This window comes from Miniopterus natalensis, chromosome 12 (assembly GCF_054644295.1).
Source record: "Miniopterus natalensis isolate mMinNat1 chromosome 12, mMinNat1.hap1, whole genome shotgun sequence".
NCBI lineage: Eukaryota > Metazoa > Chordata > Mammalia > Chiroptera > Miniopteridae > Miniopterus > Miniopterus natalensis.
In genome coordinates this window covers 36,145,813-36,165,736 of record NC_142092.1, presented here as the reverse complement: position 1 = coordinate 36,165,736, position 19,924 = coordinate 36,145,813, and the positions used below count along the sequence as shown (strand labels likewise).

Sequence of the window (19,924 nt, the reverse complement as noted above, 5' to 3'; positions counted from 1 at the left end):
ATCCATTTTCACATTAAGTTACTAATTTCTTGTACGTGTGTTCTTCAGATTGAGGGATTTCTTTGACAGGCTTCATAAGCCGCAAAGGTTTTATATTCTGATGAATAAGCTGGCCCGTTGTGGTGGAAGAGATGATGACGGTCTTGGCGAGCAGAACACATGGTCTGTTTTTACCATTTCGCTTCAAGCAGGCTTCGTTGTAAGTGTGGCTTAGGACGAAGTTGGCTACTACTCATTTAGTCTGGCACAGATCACAGAATCTCTCTCTTGAAACTAGAGACACTTGGCTTTGTGCTGGAAATGTTTGTTTAGCTCTTTACTTTTTCATGCTCTTCCCCGTGATTCTTCATTTATGTTTTGAAGGTCTACGTGCAGACATGGAGCACTCAGAATCTGACAATGACCATCACCCGAGATGAGTATCCATCCTATCCGATGGTGCTTCGGGGCATTAACCAGAAGGCTGCCTTTCCCCAGTACCAGCCTGTGATCATGCTGGAGAAGGGCTACACCATCCACTGGAACGGGCCGGCACCCAAGACTGTATTTCTTTACCTCATAAATTTCAACAAGTATGTTTCCATTGATGTTCTTTCACATAGTTGAGCAAGTAGGAATTTAGTGGAGAGAAACAAGAACTCATCTCTTTTGTAGCAACTGAATGCCGATTGCTTGTACTTCCTTCCTCTTGTGGGGAGACTATATATTTTATGTGGATGGAATTAAGAGATTACACAAATTGAATCCTTTCATTAAAAGCTTTTTCTGTGTCTCTGTGGTCAGGGTATTGTGTACAGAAAGCCATTTAACAATAGGTTCTTATATATATAGTCTGCTGAATACTTTAATTCCCCTTAGTTGGGATGGGGAGAAGTTTCACCTAGTGTTCCAACTAAGCACTTGGTTACCTAGAAAAGAAAATGGTTTTTGAGGCCAAGTTTAAATTTGAGAGAGAGAGTGGTGTGATTGATTAGTAACATCTGCTCTGGGTAAGAGGTGGAAGAGTGTAGCATGAATGCCAGGTATTTGCCACTCCTGTCCCAAAGCATCTTTCTATCGCTTCTTGATTTCTCAGTTGTCTGTCCTAATAGTATGACTTAAAATCAGAGGCTCTATTTGTATATTAATTTATTCAAGCATTTACTGTGTGTCAGAAAATTATAAGCGAGAAAAGTATGTGCCCTCCAGGAACTCACAGTGTACAGGTAGAAAAAACTCAAGAAAATCAATAAACCAATACTATTTTTTAGTGGACAAAAGATAAAGCAACTAATTCTGCCTCAGGGAGTTGGGCCAGGCTGTGCTGAGAAAGTGATACTCAATGATCTGTCTTGTTACAAGAGCAACAGAGTTGGGGAAGGGCTAGCTCTGCTCAGGGACTGACAGATGCAGTGTGATGGGAGTATAGGATGTGTCAGGGGAACTGACGAGATGAAACTAGAAAGGAGTGATGGGACTGTTTTGAAAGGCAGAGTTAAATTGGTCTAGATATGTGTGGTGGTTAACCCACGGGACTCCACGAAACTGTTCAGATATGTACCTGAAATATTGAAATGGCTTATTCATCTGACTGGTCATAAAGCTCTCACCTGTCCAAATGCTCTTAAAACATACAACTGAAATTAAGAGCTGGATACAGAACATGCAGGAAGTCAGTTCTAAATAGGTCACTTTCGAGGATCGGGGAACATCGTGGCGGATGCTCGCATTTTGAGATGTGAGGTCTCTGTCACAAGCTTTACAGGGAAGCATTACTCTTTTCCTGTGATGCTTGTTACTGCTTCTCTGTGTCCTTGCTGGAATGTTGCACCCCCACCTGCTGAGTCAACCAAGCCAAAAGTCCCAGGGCTCTTCTTTATCTCTTCTTTTTCCCTCATCTCTCCATCTCACCAGTGACCAAACCCTGTTAGTTCTACATCTTTAATGCTGTTCTGATCTCTCCACTTCTTTCCACCCCCACTGTTTGTGGCTGAGTTTAGTCCATTATCATCTCCTGTCTGGGTCCTGCTTGGTCCCTGCATCTCCAATCCTTAGTCCACGTTGTGTCCAGAGTGAGGTTTCTAAAAGCCAATCTGATATTATCACTCCCGTCAGTGAGCTGCAGAGCAGTCAATGAAAGAAACAAATAAGGTTGGAGAGGGCTTACGGGAAATATTTAAGAGTGATCGCTAACCCAAAAACTTATATCTGGCAGGTTATGAATCTTAGGTGAGATACTACAACAAATGGTATGCAGGCTTCTGTCAGTGTTGTGCATAACTTTTGAACAAATCCCAAGTAAAAACATTTTAAAGTGGAAAAAAAGGCTGAACCCAGAAGTTTCAAAAATCCACATGAGCATGAAGTTCAGCCAAACTTTCCTTGTTTAATTAGCTGAAAGTTTGTAAAAATTACATCACGAGCAGGGGCAAGAGGAAGAGATGGACAGTCTTATTTTCCAAATGTAATATAGAGAGGTCATAGATTTTGTCATAGTGCCACTTCTGAAAATAACACTTTAAAAGTTATAAAAGCTGGACTTATTCATTAAACAAAATATGGAAAATACAGAAAAACATAAAATTGAAATAACCTATAATTCTCTTAAACAGGATGAGGCATTATAAACATTTACAGTGTTCTCTCTCTACCCTCAAGTGTTTTCTGAGCATGTAGATATGTCAAAATTTACTTAACAACTTCCTTCCCCCATAAACATTTAGATTGTTTTTTTCCTTTCCCACTCCTCCTTTGCTATTATAAATATACCACAGAGAACATATTTTTTAAAATACATTTTGGTTTGCATTAAAGCTCTGACTTGTCCAAGTGCTCTTAAAACGTACAACTGAAATTAAGAGCTGGATACAGAACATGCAGGAAGTCAGTTCTAAATAGGTCACTTTCGAGGATCGGGGAACATTGTGGTGGATGCTCGCATTTTGAGACGTGAGGTCTCTGTCACAAGCTCTACACGGAAGCATTACTCTTCTCCTATGATGCTTGTTACTGCTTCTCTGTGTCCTTGCTGGAATGTTGCATCCCCACCTACTGAGTGGTTTTAGTGGGTGAAACCTATGTGAACAATTTTAAGGCCTTGTTACATATTGTTTAAAAATTCTTTAGAATGATTAAAAAGTTCTGGAAATGGATAGTGGTGATGGTTGTGCAACCTTTGAATATAATACGTAATGCTACTGAACTGTTGAGTTAAAATGACTAAAATGGTAAAATTTACCACAATTAAAAAATGCTCCACGAAAAGCAAATGATAAAAATGATAAAAAGTATTAATTTTATGTCTAGGGATTTTAGGTCAGAAAAAAACACTGTGGCAATGTGGTTATATGCATCAAAAGCTTTAAAAATACACATAATTTTTAATTCAGAAACTTTACCACTAAGTAGTTATCCTAATGTAATCATAAAAGATAAAAGTGTATTTATGAACAAAACAATTCTTTGGAGAGATTTTACCAGTGTGCACTTCCACTATGAGGCTACTGGTGTCTCCCTCATCTTACTACATGCCCAACCATCTCACTTAACCTTATTACCCACCTGCAGTGTTAAAGTCCATCTTATCCAGCTTTTCTTCACATGCCTGGAAGTCCTGTCGGAACCAAGAAGTTTTTGGAAGCCATGTGAATGTTATAAATATATCGACAAGAGAAATTTGTCTGACATTTCAAGGTGGATGTTCATTAGTACTCAGGGCTCGGGACTTCCACCCTTAGTGGCTCAATACACAGCAGACGTTTCAGGAGGCGAGAACCATGGCTAACGTTTACATGTGCTGTAATGCCTAAAATATTTTGACTCAAATATGAATTCCTTTTTCAATTTTCTTTCCTTGATAGGGATGACTGGATTCGAGTTGGCCTCTGCTATCCGTCAAACACCATTTTTCAGATTACTTTTGGCTTTTTGCAGCGGCATAATGGTTCTTTATCCAAGATGGAAGATTATGAGCCTGTGAATTCACTGGAAGAACTGCAGAGGAAGCAGTCTGAGAGGAAATTCTATTTTGACTCCGGCACAGGGTAATTCAGTGCAACCAGTGAATGAGAATTATTGCTCTTTCCCTTTAATGGTGAAATTACTGGTTCATCAGCCTAACTAAGAATAGACTATGATGTGATGGCTCTTTAGACAAGCAGCTGATCTGGGTGATTCTCTGCTCATCATGATTAGAGGCTTAGAGGACTAGAGTGACTCATAATTATAGTTGGCAGTGGAAATCGAGTGAAGATGTTTGTCATATACCTATTAAGGCAATTTAGAGAGAAATTATCCTTGTCAATAAAGAACCAGTAGGCCCAATTGAAACTTAACCTAATTTCTTTCCCATAACAACTCTTTAAGATGATTACTTACGTGCGATACAGTTCATAGTTCAGTGAAGGCTCATGTTTCTTTTCATTTAAGGCTCTCTCTCAAGTTGACCTTGAGTTTTGAAGAGTCACTGTATAACCGTGGCATATTTGCTTTCAGCTTCCTCTAGGCTGCACCTTTCTGCTTTTTAATTTAATTCTAATCCTGTTTCATTCTAAACCTGGGGTCTGTTGGCTTTGTCTGCTCTTCCCCAGTTACAGTCTCCCAGCCTTTGGGTGATGGTAGACTCGATCTCCTGCACTCTTCCAGCAGCTAGTGTGCTCCTTAGCCATTCGTTAAGCCAATAGCCCCCCTAAATGCCGTTTTCTAGGCACCATAGGAAAGACCTAATGTAAATAAGAGGCATTTCTTCTGCGAATGCACAGTCCATAGAAGGATGTGGGCACGTAAAACAGGTCATTGGAGAGTGAAGAGTTTAAATGCTAAAAGTCCTATTGTGGGATATTCAGGTGCCTTTTGAGGTGACCCTGAAGTTCAGCCTAAGGTAACCAGTGACATCCCAAGAGCATGATAGTGGGGCAACCTCTTGAGGAATGAGTAGGAGGAGATGGAAAAAGACAGGAGTGAAGTGTCCCCAGAACAATGCGCATGGAGGCGTGGAAGACCGTGCATGGCATGTTTGGGGCAAGACAAATGCTCAGACTGGGGTGAGGGTGGCAAGTTCACCTGGGGGAGTGAGGTTGGGGTTCAGTCAAGTGCCTTGTTAGCCTTTGAGTGAGATGCAACTTATTTGCCCCCCAGTAGAAGTCAGTGTGATCAGCTTAAATCTTTCTTTTTTCTTTTTTTCCTAATCATAGTTTTCTTTGCTTTTCAGTTTCTAATTAGACTTAACTTACTTGGACTTTTACTCTACACATGACAGAACTTCCACATTCCTAGTATATTTTTCACAAAAATAAACAGACCAACCAAATTTTTAAGGACAACCTGGTGAACACAAATTAATGATTAAATGTGTAAAAAGATGGGAAATGTGTCATCATCTGGGTATTTCTAGAGTCCCTTGGCCTTTGATGTTTTAATTCTATTTATTTTGATAGTTTTCATTATATGTCAAAAGGCACATGCTAATCAGGTTTATGTCATTCCTTATGTATATATATTAAAATTACTGCATGTTGGGACAGTGGCTGATTTTTACCTTGTAATTGCTACTTTTCGTTGTTCATCAACCTCATATTAAAATGTGAATTTTTGCTCTTCAGTAATCGATTACATTTGATCAGGTCCTTTAGAACCTTGACTTCCTTTGCTTTAGAAGGACTAGGTTTGCTGACAGATGCTGGACTGCTGCCTGGAAGTTACTTTTCCATTCATTTTGGCAGTAGGAGGATAATTCAGAGTCGGTGGGATTGTTCATTTTATTTGATTTTGGCCAAAGTACAGACAGAAGGACCTCAGGCCCATCTGCTCTTAGTCAACATCACAGGAACTGATTTGAAACCATTTCTTTTTTAGTTGATTCAAAGCCAAACAAATCACACTTGCTGTTTTTATTTGAATTTTGTGCCTTAAACCAAAATGATTTATAAATCAAAAAAAGAAAAAAAGAATAAGCCATACTAATTTACCAAATTCTAAACTCAACACGAGTGTAAAGTTTTCCAGGGAATCCTTGAGCCAAGCCAAATGCCATCCTCCCAAATCACTGGTTGAACTTGACTCAAATCAGAAATCGACTTTGATCCCTCCTGCAATGACTGAGTCAGATTATCAAAATAGTTTTTAAAGGAGTATTGAGTTTGACTTAGGAGCCTAGGAGGATAGAAAGGAAAGAGAAACAACTTTATTAGTTTTGTAATTTATTTTTCCTTTAGGAAAAATTTATCTTCTTAGAGGGATATACCTTTTGGCTATGAGTTAGTTTGAGGAATTTTTCAAAGTTTTTGAGAGGCAGTCTAACACCCAAAGGATTGCTTTCTGTCTTGTGCAGGTTGCTGTTTTTGTATCTCAAAGCGCAAGGCCATAGGGACGGCCACAGTTACTGTTCATCTCAGGGATGCGAAAGAGTCAGAATCCAGGCAGCAACAGACTCAAAAGACACCAGTAACTGCATGGCCAAAGCCTATCCCCAGTATTACAAAAAGCCGTCAGCCCTCAAGCGGATGCCAGCCAGGCTCACAAGACCCTGTCAAGGCTGCGGGACCCGTCAGGTAAGCAAGGAAGAAGGGTGGGCTGTGGCCTGAAAAAAAGTCAAAAGGTTCTTTGCAGTAGGTGCATTTTTTGGAAACATCTGTGTTGTAGATACTGCATGGTTTCTCCTGAATTTTGGCCCATTGTAGAATACGGTGCTCATAAGAAGCAAACTTGTCCAGATTATAAAATTATAAAAAATACTTTCCCTCTGTGACACATCAGTTTACCCTGGATGACTGTGGGCTTATTGGTTGTCATCTTTTCTTTTTCAGATGTGATTATGTTATACTGTAGTTTCTGGGTTTACATGTCAGATATAGAAAAATACTTTGTTCCATGGGCAGTGTGATATTTTTCTTCTGAAAATGCAACTCATGGAAATTGTTTTCTTTCTTTAAGCCACTCTTAATTTTTAAGCAGATGCTATTATATATACCTGTGATTAAAAGGACAAACACTGGTTAGGGAGTGAAATGCTTCTCCTAACTTATTTTTAATTAGCTGGTCTTCTTTGGGATCTTGAAAAACCAGGACAATGAAAGTAAATTCAAAATATGACCTAAAATCAGGCATGAGGTTCCAAAGGAAGTCAGATCAATTCCAAGTATGAAAGAAGTATATAGAGTGAATACTGCCCTAATTAATACTTTATCTTTATATAAACTAATATGGGTTAAGGGAAATGGTTCTCAAAGTGTGATTTCCTTAATCAGCAGCAACAGCAGCACCTGGGAACTTGTGAGAAACTGGAATTCTTGAGCCCAACTCCAGTCCTACTCAACAGGAAGTCCCAGGGGCGGACCCAGCAGTCGGTGTGTTAACAAGCCCTGCTGGGGATTCTGATGTGTGTCCACGATGGACTTTCACTGGGCCAATTTTTTTTTTTTAAAGCAAGAATTGCCACATGAATGCATATTGCATTTAGAGCTGGTAATGCATAAGGCTACTACATGTTTTTAAATTTGTCATCTATACTTCTTTCCTCAGTCCTGGAGCGAATGAGTCCCAATTCAGAATAACTGGGCTGAAAAGGACCTTTAAAAAGATTTGTGACTGTGTTTGCATGAAATGTTTACACAGATGTAAATACAAAACACTTAACTTTGTAGAATTGATTTTATTAGCACGATTACAATTATTTGAAACTAGGATTGTTCCAGAAAATGAGCATACCCTTCTCATACTAAGCCTGTATCAAAAGTTAGAATTCCAGGTCATGACATAGGTATAAAAAGTTCAGGAAAAAACTAGCTTGTTATAATTGAGTTGATTTTGAGGCGCCCTTTTGGAGGAAGATGCACTGGACATAAATATGGCACTCTTCCCTGTTTAGATGGTGTTTACTAGTGATCCTCATAAAAGCTACCTCCCCGTGCAGTTCCAGTCACCCAGTAAAGTGGAGACTCAGCGAGGAGACCCGTCTGTTATCTCTGTGAGTACCACCTGGTGTGTCCACTGCCTCAGCTTCTTGCCTTTACTTTTCATCCTGGTGACATCAGTTATTTCTGGCAACAATCACTCATTTGTAATCACATTTTGGTTATTGGTGGCAAGCAATGCAATAGATATAAATACCTCCTAAACACTTACATTTTTAGGTAAATGTATTAAAAATTTTTTCTCAGATTGTGTTTGTTGATAACTTTTAGGCCAATGTTAAACTATTAACCTTACTTTTCATTCACTTATAGTGTTACAGGTGACCCAGATTTCATTTCTATTAGAGAAAAGGCCTCTGTGGTTGAAAAATAATTGCCACAGGCAATCAAAATGTAGAAAAGTGTGTTTAACTTAGGTTTTTGAAACTTAAAAAGGAGCTTTCAAGTTGTTTGTTTAAAATGTGGGAAATGAGTTTTAAAATTTTGCCTTGGCCTTTTAGTTTGAGGTTGCCTGGCTCCCATTTTTCAGATGAGGAAAGTGAAGGCACCAAGTGTCAGTTGTCTTTCATACGTGGGTTAATGGAAGCATAGGCCTGAGCATTAAAATCTTGGCTAAGAGCCAGATTAGCCGATGGTAACCAGCTCTTGGCACATGGCCTGTCCAAAACCAGGTTGACCTGAATGCCGCCGTATAAAGAGCTCTTTGGGGAGCATGTATCTAGCCATCTAGCTATTTCCAGGTCCAGGGCCTGCGCCTGAATCAGAGCAATTTAAACACAGCTCAAAGGCCATTTCGCTTCCTGGGAGATCAGTAGTGATTAGAAATAAAATTTCAATATAATTTCCCCAAGTGAGGACAGGGGTAGTGATGACAGTATTTATCCTCTGTTTGCTTTTAGTACAGTTTATAATTTTACTAATTTTAAACAGAAACAGCGCCTATGGCTAAATCCAGTGTTGCATCATTTTCCAGCCTAGTAAGTTTTTTTCTTCCTTTTTGGCTGAGGAATGAATGATATTTGGATGTGTTTCAAGCTCCTTTTTCTCGAAAAGGTATCAAACCATTCATTTAAAGAGGACGACTGGAAATTATACAGTATAGTAATATACTTGTGGCTTAAATCCTGGTAAAATTACCACGTTTCCCCTTTGGTTTCAAAGGAGATGAAACGAAGGAGCTGGGGCAGTCTGGCTCCTCTGATGTTCCCAGCCTAAACTCCAATGGAGAGGCATATCATTTTCGGAACCAGTGCGAGCTGAGCTGCAGCATCGAGGCCGCACCTGATGGCTGAGTTAGAAAGCTTTGGCCCCGGCGAGAGAGAGTGCGTGTAAGAAGGCAGGCCTTGCGCTGCGCAGAGCACCCTCGCCGGCTGGCCAAGTCCAGCAAGGCACAGCCCGGGGGCACCCAGCACAGTTCCAAACATTGGCAGAGAAAAAGTAAATGGGTCGTAGAATCTGAATCCTGCACATAATTTGATTTGTGCGTTTAGAAGGCAGAGGGATGAAGCTGGAGAGACGAGTCATCCCAGACATACTGCAACAGGGATGACAGCAGGGGCTTGTTTGTGTCCCCAGGTCAACGGCACGGACTTCCCCTTCCGAAGCGCGGGGGTGCTCCTGCTCACCGTGGACGCCTGCAGCGTCCCCTTCCGGCTCACCGGAAAGAAGTTTTTCTCCCTTGCTGATGTCAGTCTCGTGGAAGAGCACTTAAAAACAGGCGTCCCTCCCAGGTAGGTGACACTTGCTCCTCCGGGAGACAACAGGCCGCATGAAGGGGAACACCGGCTGCACCCGGAGCTTTGGCCTGCTTACCTGCCCTTCGACCTGCGGGCATTTGGGACTCTCGAAAGGTTTCTGTTCCTCACCTCAGATCAGTGCCTGTGTGGTCTAAGCTGCTTGTCACCGTAAACCTCAGTTTATCAGGAGCAAGAGCTTGGATGTTAGAAGTTTCCCAACAGGGAAGGTTCTTATAAGGAGAAAAGCTCAATATTTTGGAACATTACTCCACGTTTTAGTATTAAATTTATCTACATTGTATCCAATTCGCCCAGAAGGCTTATTATCATTTTAAAGCAATTTTTATAGATAGTTTTAGCTTTGCAGCCATCTTTCCCTCTGATGGGACCTCCAACGGCAGTGTACTGTGGCTGTGGTGTATGAGGTCACACCTGGGTCACTTGGAAGTGACTAGCAAAGAGTAAATTGATTTTTAAGTAGATGAGTGTGTGGTCTCTCTTTTAAGAGGCTAGTCTGATTAGTGTTGCTTTGTTAGTTTCTGAAGGAGGGCGCACAGGAGAGAAACATTTCTTTTTTGGAGTTGGTCAGAGCCTGCCTGGGGGCAGGGAGATGAATCCAGGCTCCTTTCTCCTCCCTTGGCTTTGCCGCAGACATTGATTTACTCACGAACCTTCATTTAGCGAAGCCACTAAGGGAAGACATTCGCTTCCCGAGGATTAAAGGCCCATCTAGCTTTTGGCTCATCCTCAGTTGATCTAATCACTTGTGCTCTTTATACATCACAGAACCGGATCTCAGTAAGTCCCATAAAGTCATTGGATTATTTGAGTGTCATATGCAATGTGTACAGATAGATGTATTTGGTTTAAGACACTTGTAGGGAATTCCTTTCCAAGGCCTTGATTTCCTTTAAGGATTTAAAGATTTTTTTCTTAATGTTGAAAAGACATGCCCTTCTCCACCTAAAACAATCTGGTACGCAAATCTCACTACAAATATTTAGGGCATCACAGTCGTCCTGCAAGTTACCCTATCCATTTATAAGTTACAGCCAACTCATTAAAATGTCACTAGGTTGTTTTTAGAAAGGGGATGCAAGGAAGGCATTTAAGCTACTTGAAGTTGCTCTGTTTCTTGATCTGCATGCTGGTTACACAAGTATGTTTAGTTTGCAAAAGTTGAATGTGCTGCACACTTAGGAATACTATTCTGTAGGTACATTGTATCTTATAGTGTTAGGGAGTTTGGGGGCAACTGGCAGTGACTTCTAGGGACACTGGGCATGTGTGGGGTGCAGATGGGTGAGCGGACATGTACGTGATCTCATGAAACCAGCCTGAGTTACTGTGATCCATTGAAGGTCAGGCCTGCAGGGTTGCTATGGTCAGACTTCTGGTCTGACTTTGGATTTAGTCACCACTGCTGTTAGGAAAACTTTAACAAAAACCCACACCCACAAAATGTAACACTTAAGAACCTTAGTAAGAAATGTCAAGCCCAGCTGGGCGTGGCTCAGCGGTTGAGCGTAGACCTAGAATCCAGGCAATCGGGGTTCAATTCCCGGTCAGGGCACATGGCCAGGTTGCGGACTCGATTCCCAGTTGGGGGCCTGCAGGAGGCAGCCGATCAATGACTCTCTCATCATTGATGTTTCTGTCTCTCCCTCTCCTTTCCTCTCTCTGAAATCAATAAAGATATATTTAAAAAATAAATAAATAAATAAAATGTCAAGACCCACATTAAGAAAATAAATGCTTTACTAAAGGATGTAGAAGAGTTGAATAGAAGGAGAAACACTTCCTGCTTCTGGATGGAAAAGTTGATATTGTATAGATTCACTCTCCCTAAATTAAACAGAGGTTTAACACATTTCCATTAGTGTTCTAGTTGGTTCCTTTCCCATTGTATTCCACATATGACACTGACGTTCATTTGGAAGAATAAATGTGGGAGAGTAAATACAATTTTTAAACAAATTGTTAGTACAAGAGGATTATTTGATCAGATATTCAAATAAACCATGAAGCCATAGTGCTTAAGCTGGTGTGGAATTGGCAGAGGAGAGATCAGGAGAAGAGAGAAGAGAGAATCCACAAACACATCCAAGTATTTGTTGATGTACTGCATAATATAGATGGAAATTTAAACCAAACCATGGGGAACAGATTTTGTTTTGTTTCTTTTTAGAATTCATGCTTATCCACTTATCTAGTAAATAGATAAATAGAGCATCTGAAACAAACAAAACTAACTTCCCCTGTTTATAATAGTTTATTCCTTGAAAGGTCTGTGTCCCAAACATCCACTAGGTCAACTGACCTAAAATAACTTGTTTTCCCCACATTTAGAGACCGCTTGTAATAGCAACATAAGTTCTAGGTGGGGCATGGAGGTGGGAACTTGTAATAGCAGGAATGCAAAAGCATCTGGGTTCTTTCTGTTTTGTTTTGTTTTGAGTTCTGCTTTTATCTAGCATTTCTATTCTCTATGTAGGAATTTTCAACCGGTGTGCCCTGGCACATGGGTGTGCCACAAGACTTTGTAAAACATGCAGTACCTGACTGTTTAGTCAGGGGCACTGACCTCTTTCCCCTTAGATTGTCAAATACAAAAATGACAACAGCCAGCACAACAACAGCTGTCCTATGTGAATGAATCAAAATTATACCTATTTTTATTTGTCAGATCAGCAAAAGATATATTTTTTTTGGTGTGCCGCAGAATTTTAGTAATTAGTTTGTGTGTGCCATGAGATGAAAAAGGTTGAAAATTGCTGCTCTACTGTATATACTTCAGAATGGAACCAAATAAATATATGCTAAATTATTGAAATTTGTTCTGATTTTTTTTTTTTAACTTTTATACAGGTCTATTGTCCTGTTGAGCACAAGAGGAGAAATAAAGCAGTTGAATATTTCAGATTCATTAATACCTCTGGGATTAGCCAAACCAGCTCATCTTTCTAACAAAGGTGTGTCTTTGTATTTTCCTATGAAGTCCTTAGGGGGCCAGCAACATGTGCATGTTTATGGTGGAATGTGGCTACCAGACCGTTTTCGTGAGCTTGTTTTGCTAGAGTGGGTATCATGAAGATCCCTTCTAAATAAGGAGACGGTGTCAGAGGAACTGTGTTGGGATGTGGTTTGTTGTTTGGGATATGAGGTGGGTGGTAAGAGTTCACTCGCTGGCGTAAGGAAGTATAATTTTTCTGTTTCATGGTTTATACCCATCTTCGTTTTGCTCACCTCCGACATTATCTTGCCTAGAACTAGGAGCTGTACAAATTGAACTTTTCTGGTTGTTTTTAGGGAGCACCATATTTTTGGGATTCAGCGGAAATTCTAAACCGTCATGGACTAAGCTGTTGACCAGCCCTGTTGGACAGGGCCTCGGGCTGCTGGAGCAGTTCATACCTTTGCAGCTGGAGGCATATGGTTGTCACGGCGTCGGCGCTGTCCGCAGGAGAGACCTGGAGCTGTTAAAACAAACTTCAAAAGCACATTAGAGACTAACTGTAACTTAAGTGCTGGGGAAAAAATGTGAACTAACTTATTTAATTTATGGCATTTTAAAATGACACTGCTAACCCAATGGAACCATTTTCCTGTTTGATACAGAAAGGGGAAAAAAGAAACAGTTTAAAGTGATTGCTTGAATATCAGCTCATGCACCTTGTAGTTGTACAAAATGTTAAGGAATTTCCTTGTATTTGTTAGGCTGGTATATTTAGAGAGCAGTTCCCTTCTTCCTCGCCTTCCACCCCGGTGTTTCGTAGTGACCATACGCAGAGCTTCACCTTTTGTATTGTGGGATGGCATGGGGTGAGGGCTTCTGAGAGTCAGCCTTAGTCCCCGAGAGGACCCGCTCGTGTAGCACCTTGGATACTTGAAGTCTAATGCTCAGTTGTGTCATTGACTTTGGGTCAGCAGCTGACTTGGGTGGCTGGCATGTTCAGTGATGCCTTGGGCCCTGGTTCTGGGCAGCCTTTGAGGATTTTATATGATACTGAGTGACAGAATTTTAAGTGGCAACTCAGGCCCAGCTCATGCCCTTTTTTGCCTGGACATGTGCTATTTTTATTCATTTGTATATCGATTCCTTCTAAGGGTTCAACTTTCCAACAGGAAGTACGTTGGGACAAAGGGCTTTTAGGGATTAGACATCCCTTTAATCTGTGACTATTGGGCAAAAATTTGACCTACACCAAGGTCTGTTGGGACCATTTTTGCAGCTTTAATTCCTTAACCTGTTTTGACTGTATATTTGTGTTTAAAATGCAGAGCTGAGCTGAATATTTACTTTTTTTTTTTTTTTTTTTGGAAGAAGCAGGCCGTTTTCCTGAACTGTAAACTCGAGTCATTTCAACTTGCACAAAGGAAGTCTGTTCTTAGAGTTGCTCCTGCACCCAGGTTTTCTGTTATTGTTTTTGTGTGTAGATTTTTTTTAAAAGCTTTTCTGCTCACCACCCTGCCAAGAAAACTGCAGAAAGCTTAATGATACCCCAAAATATTGTACTCAGGGGGAGAAAAAAGGGAGAGCCTTTTAAGGGTCAGATCATAGAGGGGACATTCAGAAATGAACAACTTTATAGCATTAGAGGGGTTAGTCACTTGTAATTAAATTTTTAGGGCCAGTTTAAGAAAGGTGCCACTTCGTCCTATTTTGCTTCCACTGGGTACATGCATCTTCTACCAGTGAGGATTGCATGTGGCAAAAGGAGATTGGCTCCTGGCCTGGGATGTCACCACACCGAGTCAGAAAGCATCAAAATGCCTTTACCTTTTCCTAAATCTACATGCGTGAAGCATAGTGGAGGGATGGCCACAGTGAGATGGTAGGAAGTGTGTTCAGGCTGACTTTGGCAATGAGTACAGACAAATTCACTTTCCTCCCTCAAGAGCTATGGCTGATGGCCCGTCTCTTGTGTCCAGGAGAAACTGCAGAGCAGCTCTGTGACTTCTGTTACTTTACAAAATATGCTACCTCAAAGTGCTACCGATAAACCTTTCTAACTAAGTGTTCTTCCTAAGGGCACATGTCTTAATCAAAGTTTAGGGGGTTTGTTTGTTTGTTTGTTTGTACATTGATGAATGAGATCTTACCTATTAAATATATTATTGGATCATGGTTCCTGAAGGTGATTAGTTTGAGTGTGTGTGTGTTTTTTATGACTTATATGTTTTTTATGTGTGTTTTTAGAGTTTGGCTCTTTAAAGACTTGAGAGAATATGTAATACAGTTCTAAGGCACTCAGTTTTTCTGATTTATATGCTAATTATCGGGTCTTAAGTTAAATAAATAAAAATATGTGTGCATGTATTTTTTATATGTGTATGTGACTATCTATCTAGCAAACAGTCAATCAACCTTATTTAAAATTCCATATTCCAGCTGTAAAGAAATGAGGAAGGAAAACTGTCCACTGAGTAGGTTTTGTAAGACTAAGCTTCAGAAGGGTAGGATTATTCTCCAGCACAGAGGTCCTCAACCTTGGCTGCACACTGGAATCACTTGGGAGCATTGAAAAATGTGGAGGCCTGCCCCCCGCCCCCCATTCAGATTTGATTGGTGTGGGGTGCAGCCTGGGCATTGGATGTTTTTTAAAGCTCCCTGGGTGATTCTAGCATGCAGCCGGGTTGAGGAACCACTGCACTAATATAATAGGCCCACTGTTTAACTTCAGTCTATAATCTTTTGTGACAAAGCCAAAATTACATTTATCTATTATTTTTATTTGCATTTCCAATATTACAGAACTCATTGCCCTCAACAAAGCATTTTCTCTTCTTTTAAGAGAACTTTTCAATACCGAGTTTAGTCCTTAATTGCTTCAATTGTTAAATTGGTCATCTAAAGTGATATACACATTTAGGCCATTGGGAGCTAGCAATCTGTTTTATTTCTACTGAGAAAACATATTCAAAGGTAATTTATAAGTTCATAAGCATTTTCCATCAGGTGAGGCTATTGGTTGAGCTCCAGAAATGTGGCCATCCATAAATCAGCCAGCTGATGAGAAACACAGGGCCTTCTCATAAGTCAGCGACTCGGGTTTTACGTCTTCTGTGAGATCCCTGCCCCTCCACCTGAACCAGCATGCCGTATATTATCGTCAGAGGCTGGAAGAGTGCTTGTGAGAAGATGAAAGGCAGACACAGTCTCAGAAGATGACTCCAAAGCAACCGCTAAGCTGATGTTTACACAGGGACAGGAGGGGGGATTTATGGCTCCTCTGTTCTCGGGCTCCATCAGGAGACAACACATCCTCATGCCATTAAACGGATTACTTTGTTTTGAGGAGGGGTGGGCAAGGGGGTGATGGATGGAGGCTTGAATATTTCAGATAACTAGGTGTTCGCTCCTTAAGAGATGAGGTAATGTTTGGATAAGTCCAGTTGAAAGGCTGCTCAGTAAGCAGGAATGCACTTGGTTAATCAAGTGTTCTTTTTTTCCAGTTGGTCCTAAGTAGTTAAGTACTTAGATTCCACTGTGACAATGTTTGTTGTTTCCATGAGGCCCAGTTGGAGGTTGTCCTCCAGAATTCTTGTTTGGGTTTCAGGTACTTAGGAAGCCATGTTTAATATGGAAAAATTCCCCTAGAGATGAAAACTGAGTGGGGATAATTGAGTAACAGATTTGCATCATTACTGTTAGTCTTCCTTGGTTAAAGCCCAGTCTGCTAGGAATGTGAGCAGACACTCTGGGCTGGAACAAATGTTCAACAGAAGGTCAGGAAGGAAAAAAATCAAGGAAGGGCATCCCCAGTCCCTTGTTCATAAATTACAAAATGTTCACATCTTGCTGGATCATTGGAGTCATTGGGAAGGAAGAGGTTTTTTACCCTAATTTATCTTCAATATGAGAGAAAAGCTGATAAAAGGATGCTAATTAGGCCCTGGGGTTGTGGGCACACTCACACTTTTTTTTATGTGATAAAATTAGAGAATGACCAGACTATGAAGATTTATTTATAAATGAGAAACTATGCCCCACAGGGCGTCCAAAAATATCAGCTATAGCAAGCAGTGAAAATATCTGAAAATACAACAAAGAGGTCAGAAAACAACGTCATAGGTTTGCATTTTCAAACTTCCTCAGGGACAATGACTAGTCTGGGTATGAAAAGCTCAGACTTGATGATAACAGTGACTCTCAGAGTTTGCCAGACTTCCCCATGTAGGCCAGACCTGTCCCCCTGACTGGTTTGGTACCAATTCTGAGCTAAGAATGGTTTTTACATCTTTAACTACACACGTTGGAAAAAGTCAAAAGAAGAGTAATTTATGACGTGAAAATTATGTCCATAAATAAAGTCCCATTGGAAGAAAGCCACACTCATTCGCTCACATGTTGACCGACTTATATATTGCAATGGCAGATTTGAGCAGTTGCCACAGAGACTGTATGGCCTGCAAAGCCAAAAAATATTTACTATGTGTTCTGTTACTGAAGAAGTTGGCTGACCCTTGATCTCCGTGAAGGATAGACTGGTGTTCATTGTACTGTTCTTGGGACTTTCCTAAGGTTTGAGGATTTTTTAAAATAGAAGGTTACGGAAAAAACTTGCATCAGAATCACCCAAGGTGCTTATTGGAAATGTGGAATCCCAAGCTGCAGCTCAGACCTGAGACTTGGCATCTCTGGGAGCTGCAGCTGGCAATGTAATTTTATAATAAGCTCCCTAAGTGCTTCTTAGGAACACTAACGTTTGAGAACCCCATAGTGTTGAGCCCCTGTTATTTCTCTCCCTCTTTTGCTAAGGAGAGAACACCTCTGAACAAATCTGAATGTTGAGTTTTTAACCCCGATGGCTTCATTCTACACTGTCTCCCCCAGAGCTCTTAGTGACGAATGCAGGGCAGGTCTAATGCACCGTATCTGGCCTTCACTGGGGCAAAGGTTTGGAGCCTGTAGTAAAGTCCTCTCTCCATTGAGTCTGAAATTCTCACTGTTGGAATGGTTCCATTCTAAGTAAGTTATTCCTGCAATGAAATCCCAGCCATCCTTTGTTTTCTACGAATTCTTCTTATAATTTTAAGGAGTTTAAAGGAAAATGTACAAATAGCTACAATCGGGCTGTGCAGACTAACAAAAACATAGGCTTCTTTGCTTTTGGGCTGAACTGCACTCATCTTAGTTATTTCACATTGATCAAAGCCCTGATTGGTAACAGCAGAGTTTTTATTTTATTTTTATTTTTTTTAAGGTAGGGTGATTTATTTCATACAAGTAGTTTGCTTTGGAAACAAAAGCCTTTTGGTCCATGAACTTCATGGCAGAGGAGGGAGGTGGTTGGATGGACTTGGGGGATAATAAAATTGGCCTTTGCCAGGAAAGAAGGTGGGACACTATATGGGGGGGGGGCTGGCAAATTTACTGCCTCCCACCAGCTTATATTGATCATAAACACCCAGTTCTTAAAAGAGGAAGGCTTAGGTCAGATAGGTTTCTGATAGGGGAGAGTAGTATTTATAAATCTCCGGAGACAAGGGGCATCCTTAGCTCCCCCTGTGGATAAGAGGAGTTCTGACAGAGGAGCGACCATGCCAGAACTTCTCACCTGCCTCCAAAATGTCCGTGTGAGTAGTTAGTGGATTCAAGACAGTGAGGTAAGTGCCTGACACAGTCTGTTGCTCTGGGTATGCATAGCGGATGCTTTGGTCACCAACCTTGGTTTGATGACAGCTAAGGCTCTTTCCTAGTAGTGTTACTTTGAGCAGTTTTTTACTGCTGATCCTCAGCTTTCTCATCTGTAAAATGGGACTATGAATACTTTTATAAATTTACAAAGGAGATTATAAGAGAATACTCATGTTTCCCAGACACGGCTTGTCATCAACAATACCCAGGTGATTTGTATAAAAAAAAAAAAATCAGATTTCCAGACATCTGTGAATTCTAATTTAGAAGTTTTTCAAGGGCTAAGGATTAGGAAATACGCATTTTTCAAAACAAACTTCTGAGATAATGCCAGATTTGGGAGCCACTGAGAATACCCTATGAAAGCCCTTGCCCTACTTTTAACACAGTTTCCGTGCTCAGTCATTTGTATCTAGAAAACAGGCCCTCAGGCCAGGCGATCCCCGGTTAGTGAACTGGTTTGAGCATCCCCATGAGGTTTGCATTTACGCCCTCAGGCAGCCAGCGATGAACTGTGGAAGGACCACTCTGAAAAGGAAACGTGGCTGCACCCTCTCTGTGCCAGTGTGTGCGTTTTTCTGCTCTTCATTCTCCTGAGGGAAAACCTCAGTTCAGCTAATAGTTTGTCTTTTCAATCACTTTTACTGTAAACTAACACGAAATAAAAACACCTCATTTCTAATGATCTCAGTACTTTAACCACCCACGTTTTCACTCTTATCAAGTAGGAAAAAGGCTTGCAGGCAGTGAAGTGGTTCAGAGACGATTTATATGACACTATATGACATGCTGAGCTGAGTTAGAGGACTTGGAAAAGAAGCGCCTTGGGCAGCAAACCTTCCCAGGTTTCCTCACCCATTTCTCCCCACTCCCCCCCCCCACCCCCTGCTTACTGCCCTGGGTCCATTGCTGCAGCCTTGTTATACTGGGAAAGCCCACATTCCCAGGCCTCTGTGTACCTTTCACTCTCCACCACTGCTCACATATTCTGTGTCGGCCCTCAGGATCCTTAGCTCTTGCTAAACTAACTCAAATTCAGGCTGGTCTTCATATCTGAAACAAATCCCCTCTTAGGCAACAATGCTATTTTAATACCTGCCCATAGTGTCTATAATGTTAAAAGTAATGTGTTGCTGGAAGCTCTGCTTATCTGATTTGGTTGGCTTGTTTGTAAAGCAATTTTGCACTTCTGCATACTCTACCTGCATTTGAGACTGATGCCATCCATCTAGACATTCTAGAGGAAGTTATATGTCTGCAAAATCCACAGACTGGATAAGCATTCACTGGGTAATAGAGTCAGTGCCATCTACAGGATGTGAGTACTTATATGTACTTGAATGGAGTCCCTGCTGATCATCCTCAGGAAGGTTATAGATAAAACTGTGATTTTCCTCCTGACACCGAGGCTGAATAAGTAACCCCACCTGGCTCTGAAACATATAATCCCTTTGGATTCCAGACCCAGGGTCTTGGCCACAAGAAAGCGCACTTATCCCAACATCTTCCTGAAGCTGTGCTCTGTGAGCACTGGAAAATCCCCTTTGTTTGTAGTGTCTTGCATTTCTGTAAATCACCTTTTTTAATAGCTGAAAGGAAGAGATTTGGTAATTATAGCTTTCCTTTGTTGCAGCTTTATATTGAAAACATATGCCACC

General features: G+C 40.9%; 1 protein-coding gene across 2 annotated transcripts in view; it reads left to right on the top strand.

Moving 5' to 3' along the window:
- The window catches only part of CEMIP2 (cell migration inducing hyaluronidase 2), a 65,870-nt gene extending 50,925 nt beyond the window's left edge, over positions 1–14,945 (top strand). For both annotated transcript variants that reach the window (XM_087822701.1, XM_087822702.1), the window contains exons 18-24: positions 364–572; positions 3,840–4,022; positions 6,308–6,527; positions 7,844–7,942; positions 9,465–9,619; positions 12,494–12,597; positions 12,935–14,945. In XM_087822701.1, the coding sequence (XP_087678827.1) occupies positions 364–572; positions 3,840–4,022; positions 6,308–6,527; positions 7,844–7,942; positions 9,465–9,619; positions 12,494–12,597; positions 12,935–13,131 (1,167 nt within the window). In that variant the 3' untranslated portion in view covers positions 13,132–14,945. The remainder of the gene's footprint in view (positions 1–363; positions 573–3,839; positions 4,023–6,307; positions 6,528–7,843; positions 7,943–9,464; positions 9,620–12,493; positions 12,598–12,934) is intronic.
- Positions 14,946–19,924: the final 4,979 nt, after the last annotated feature.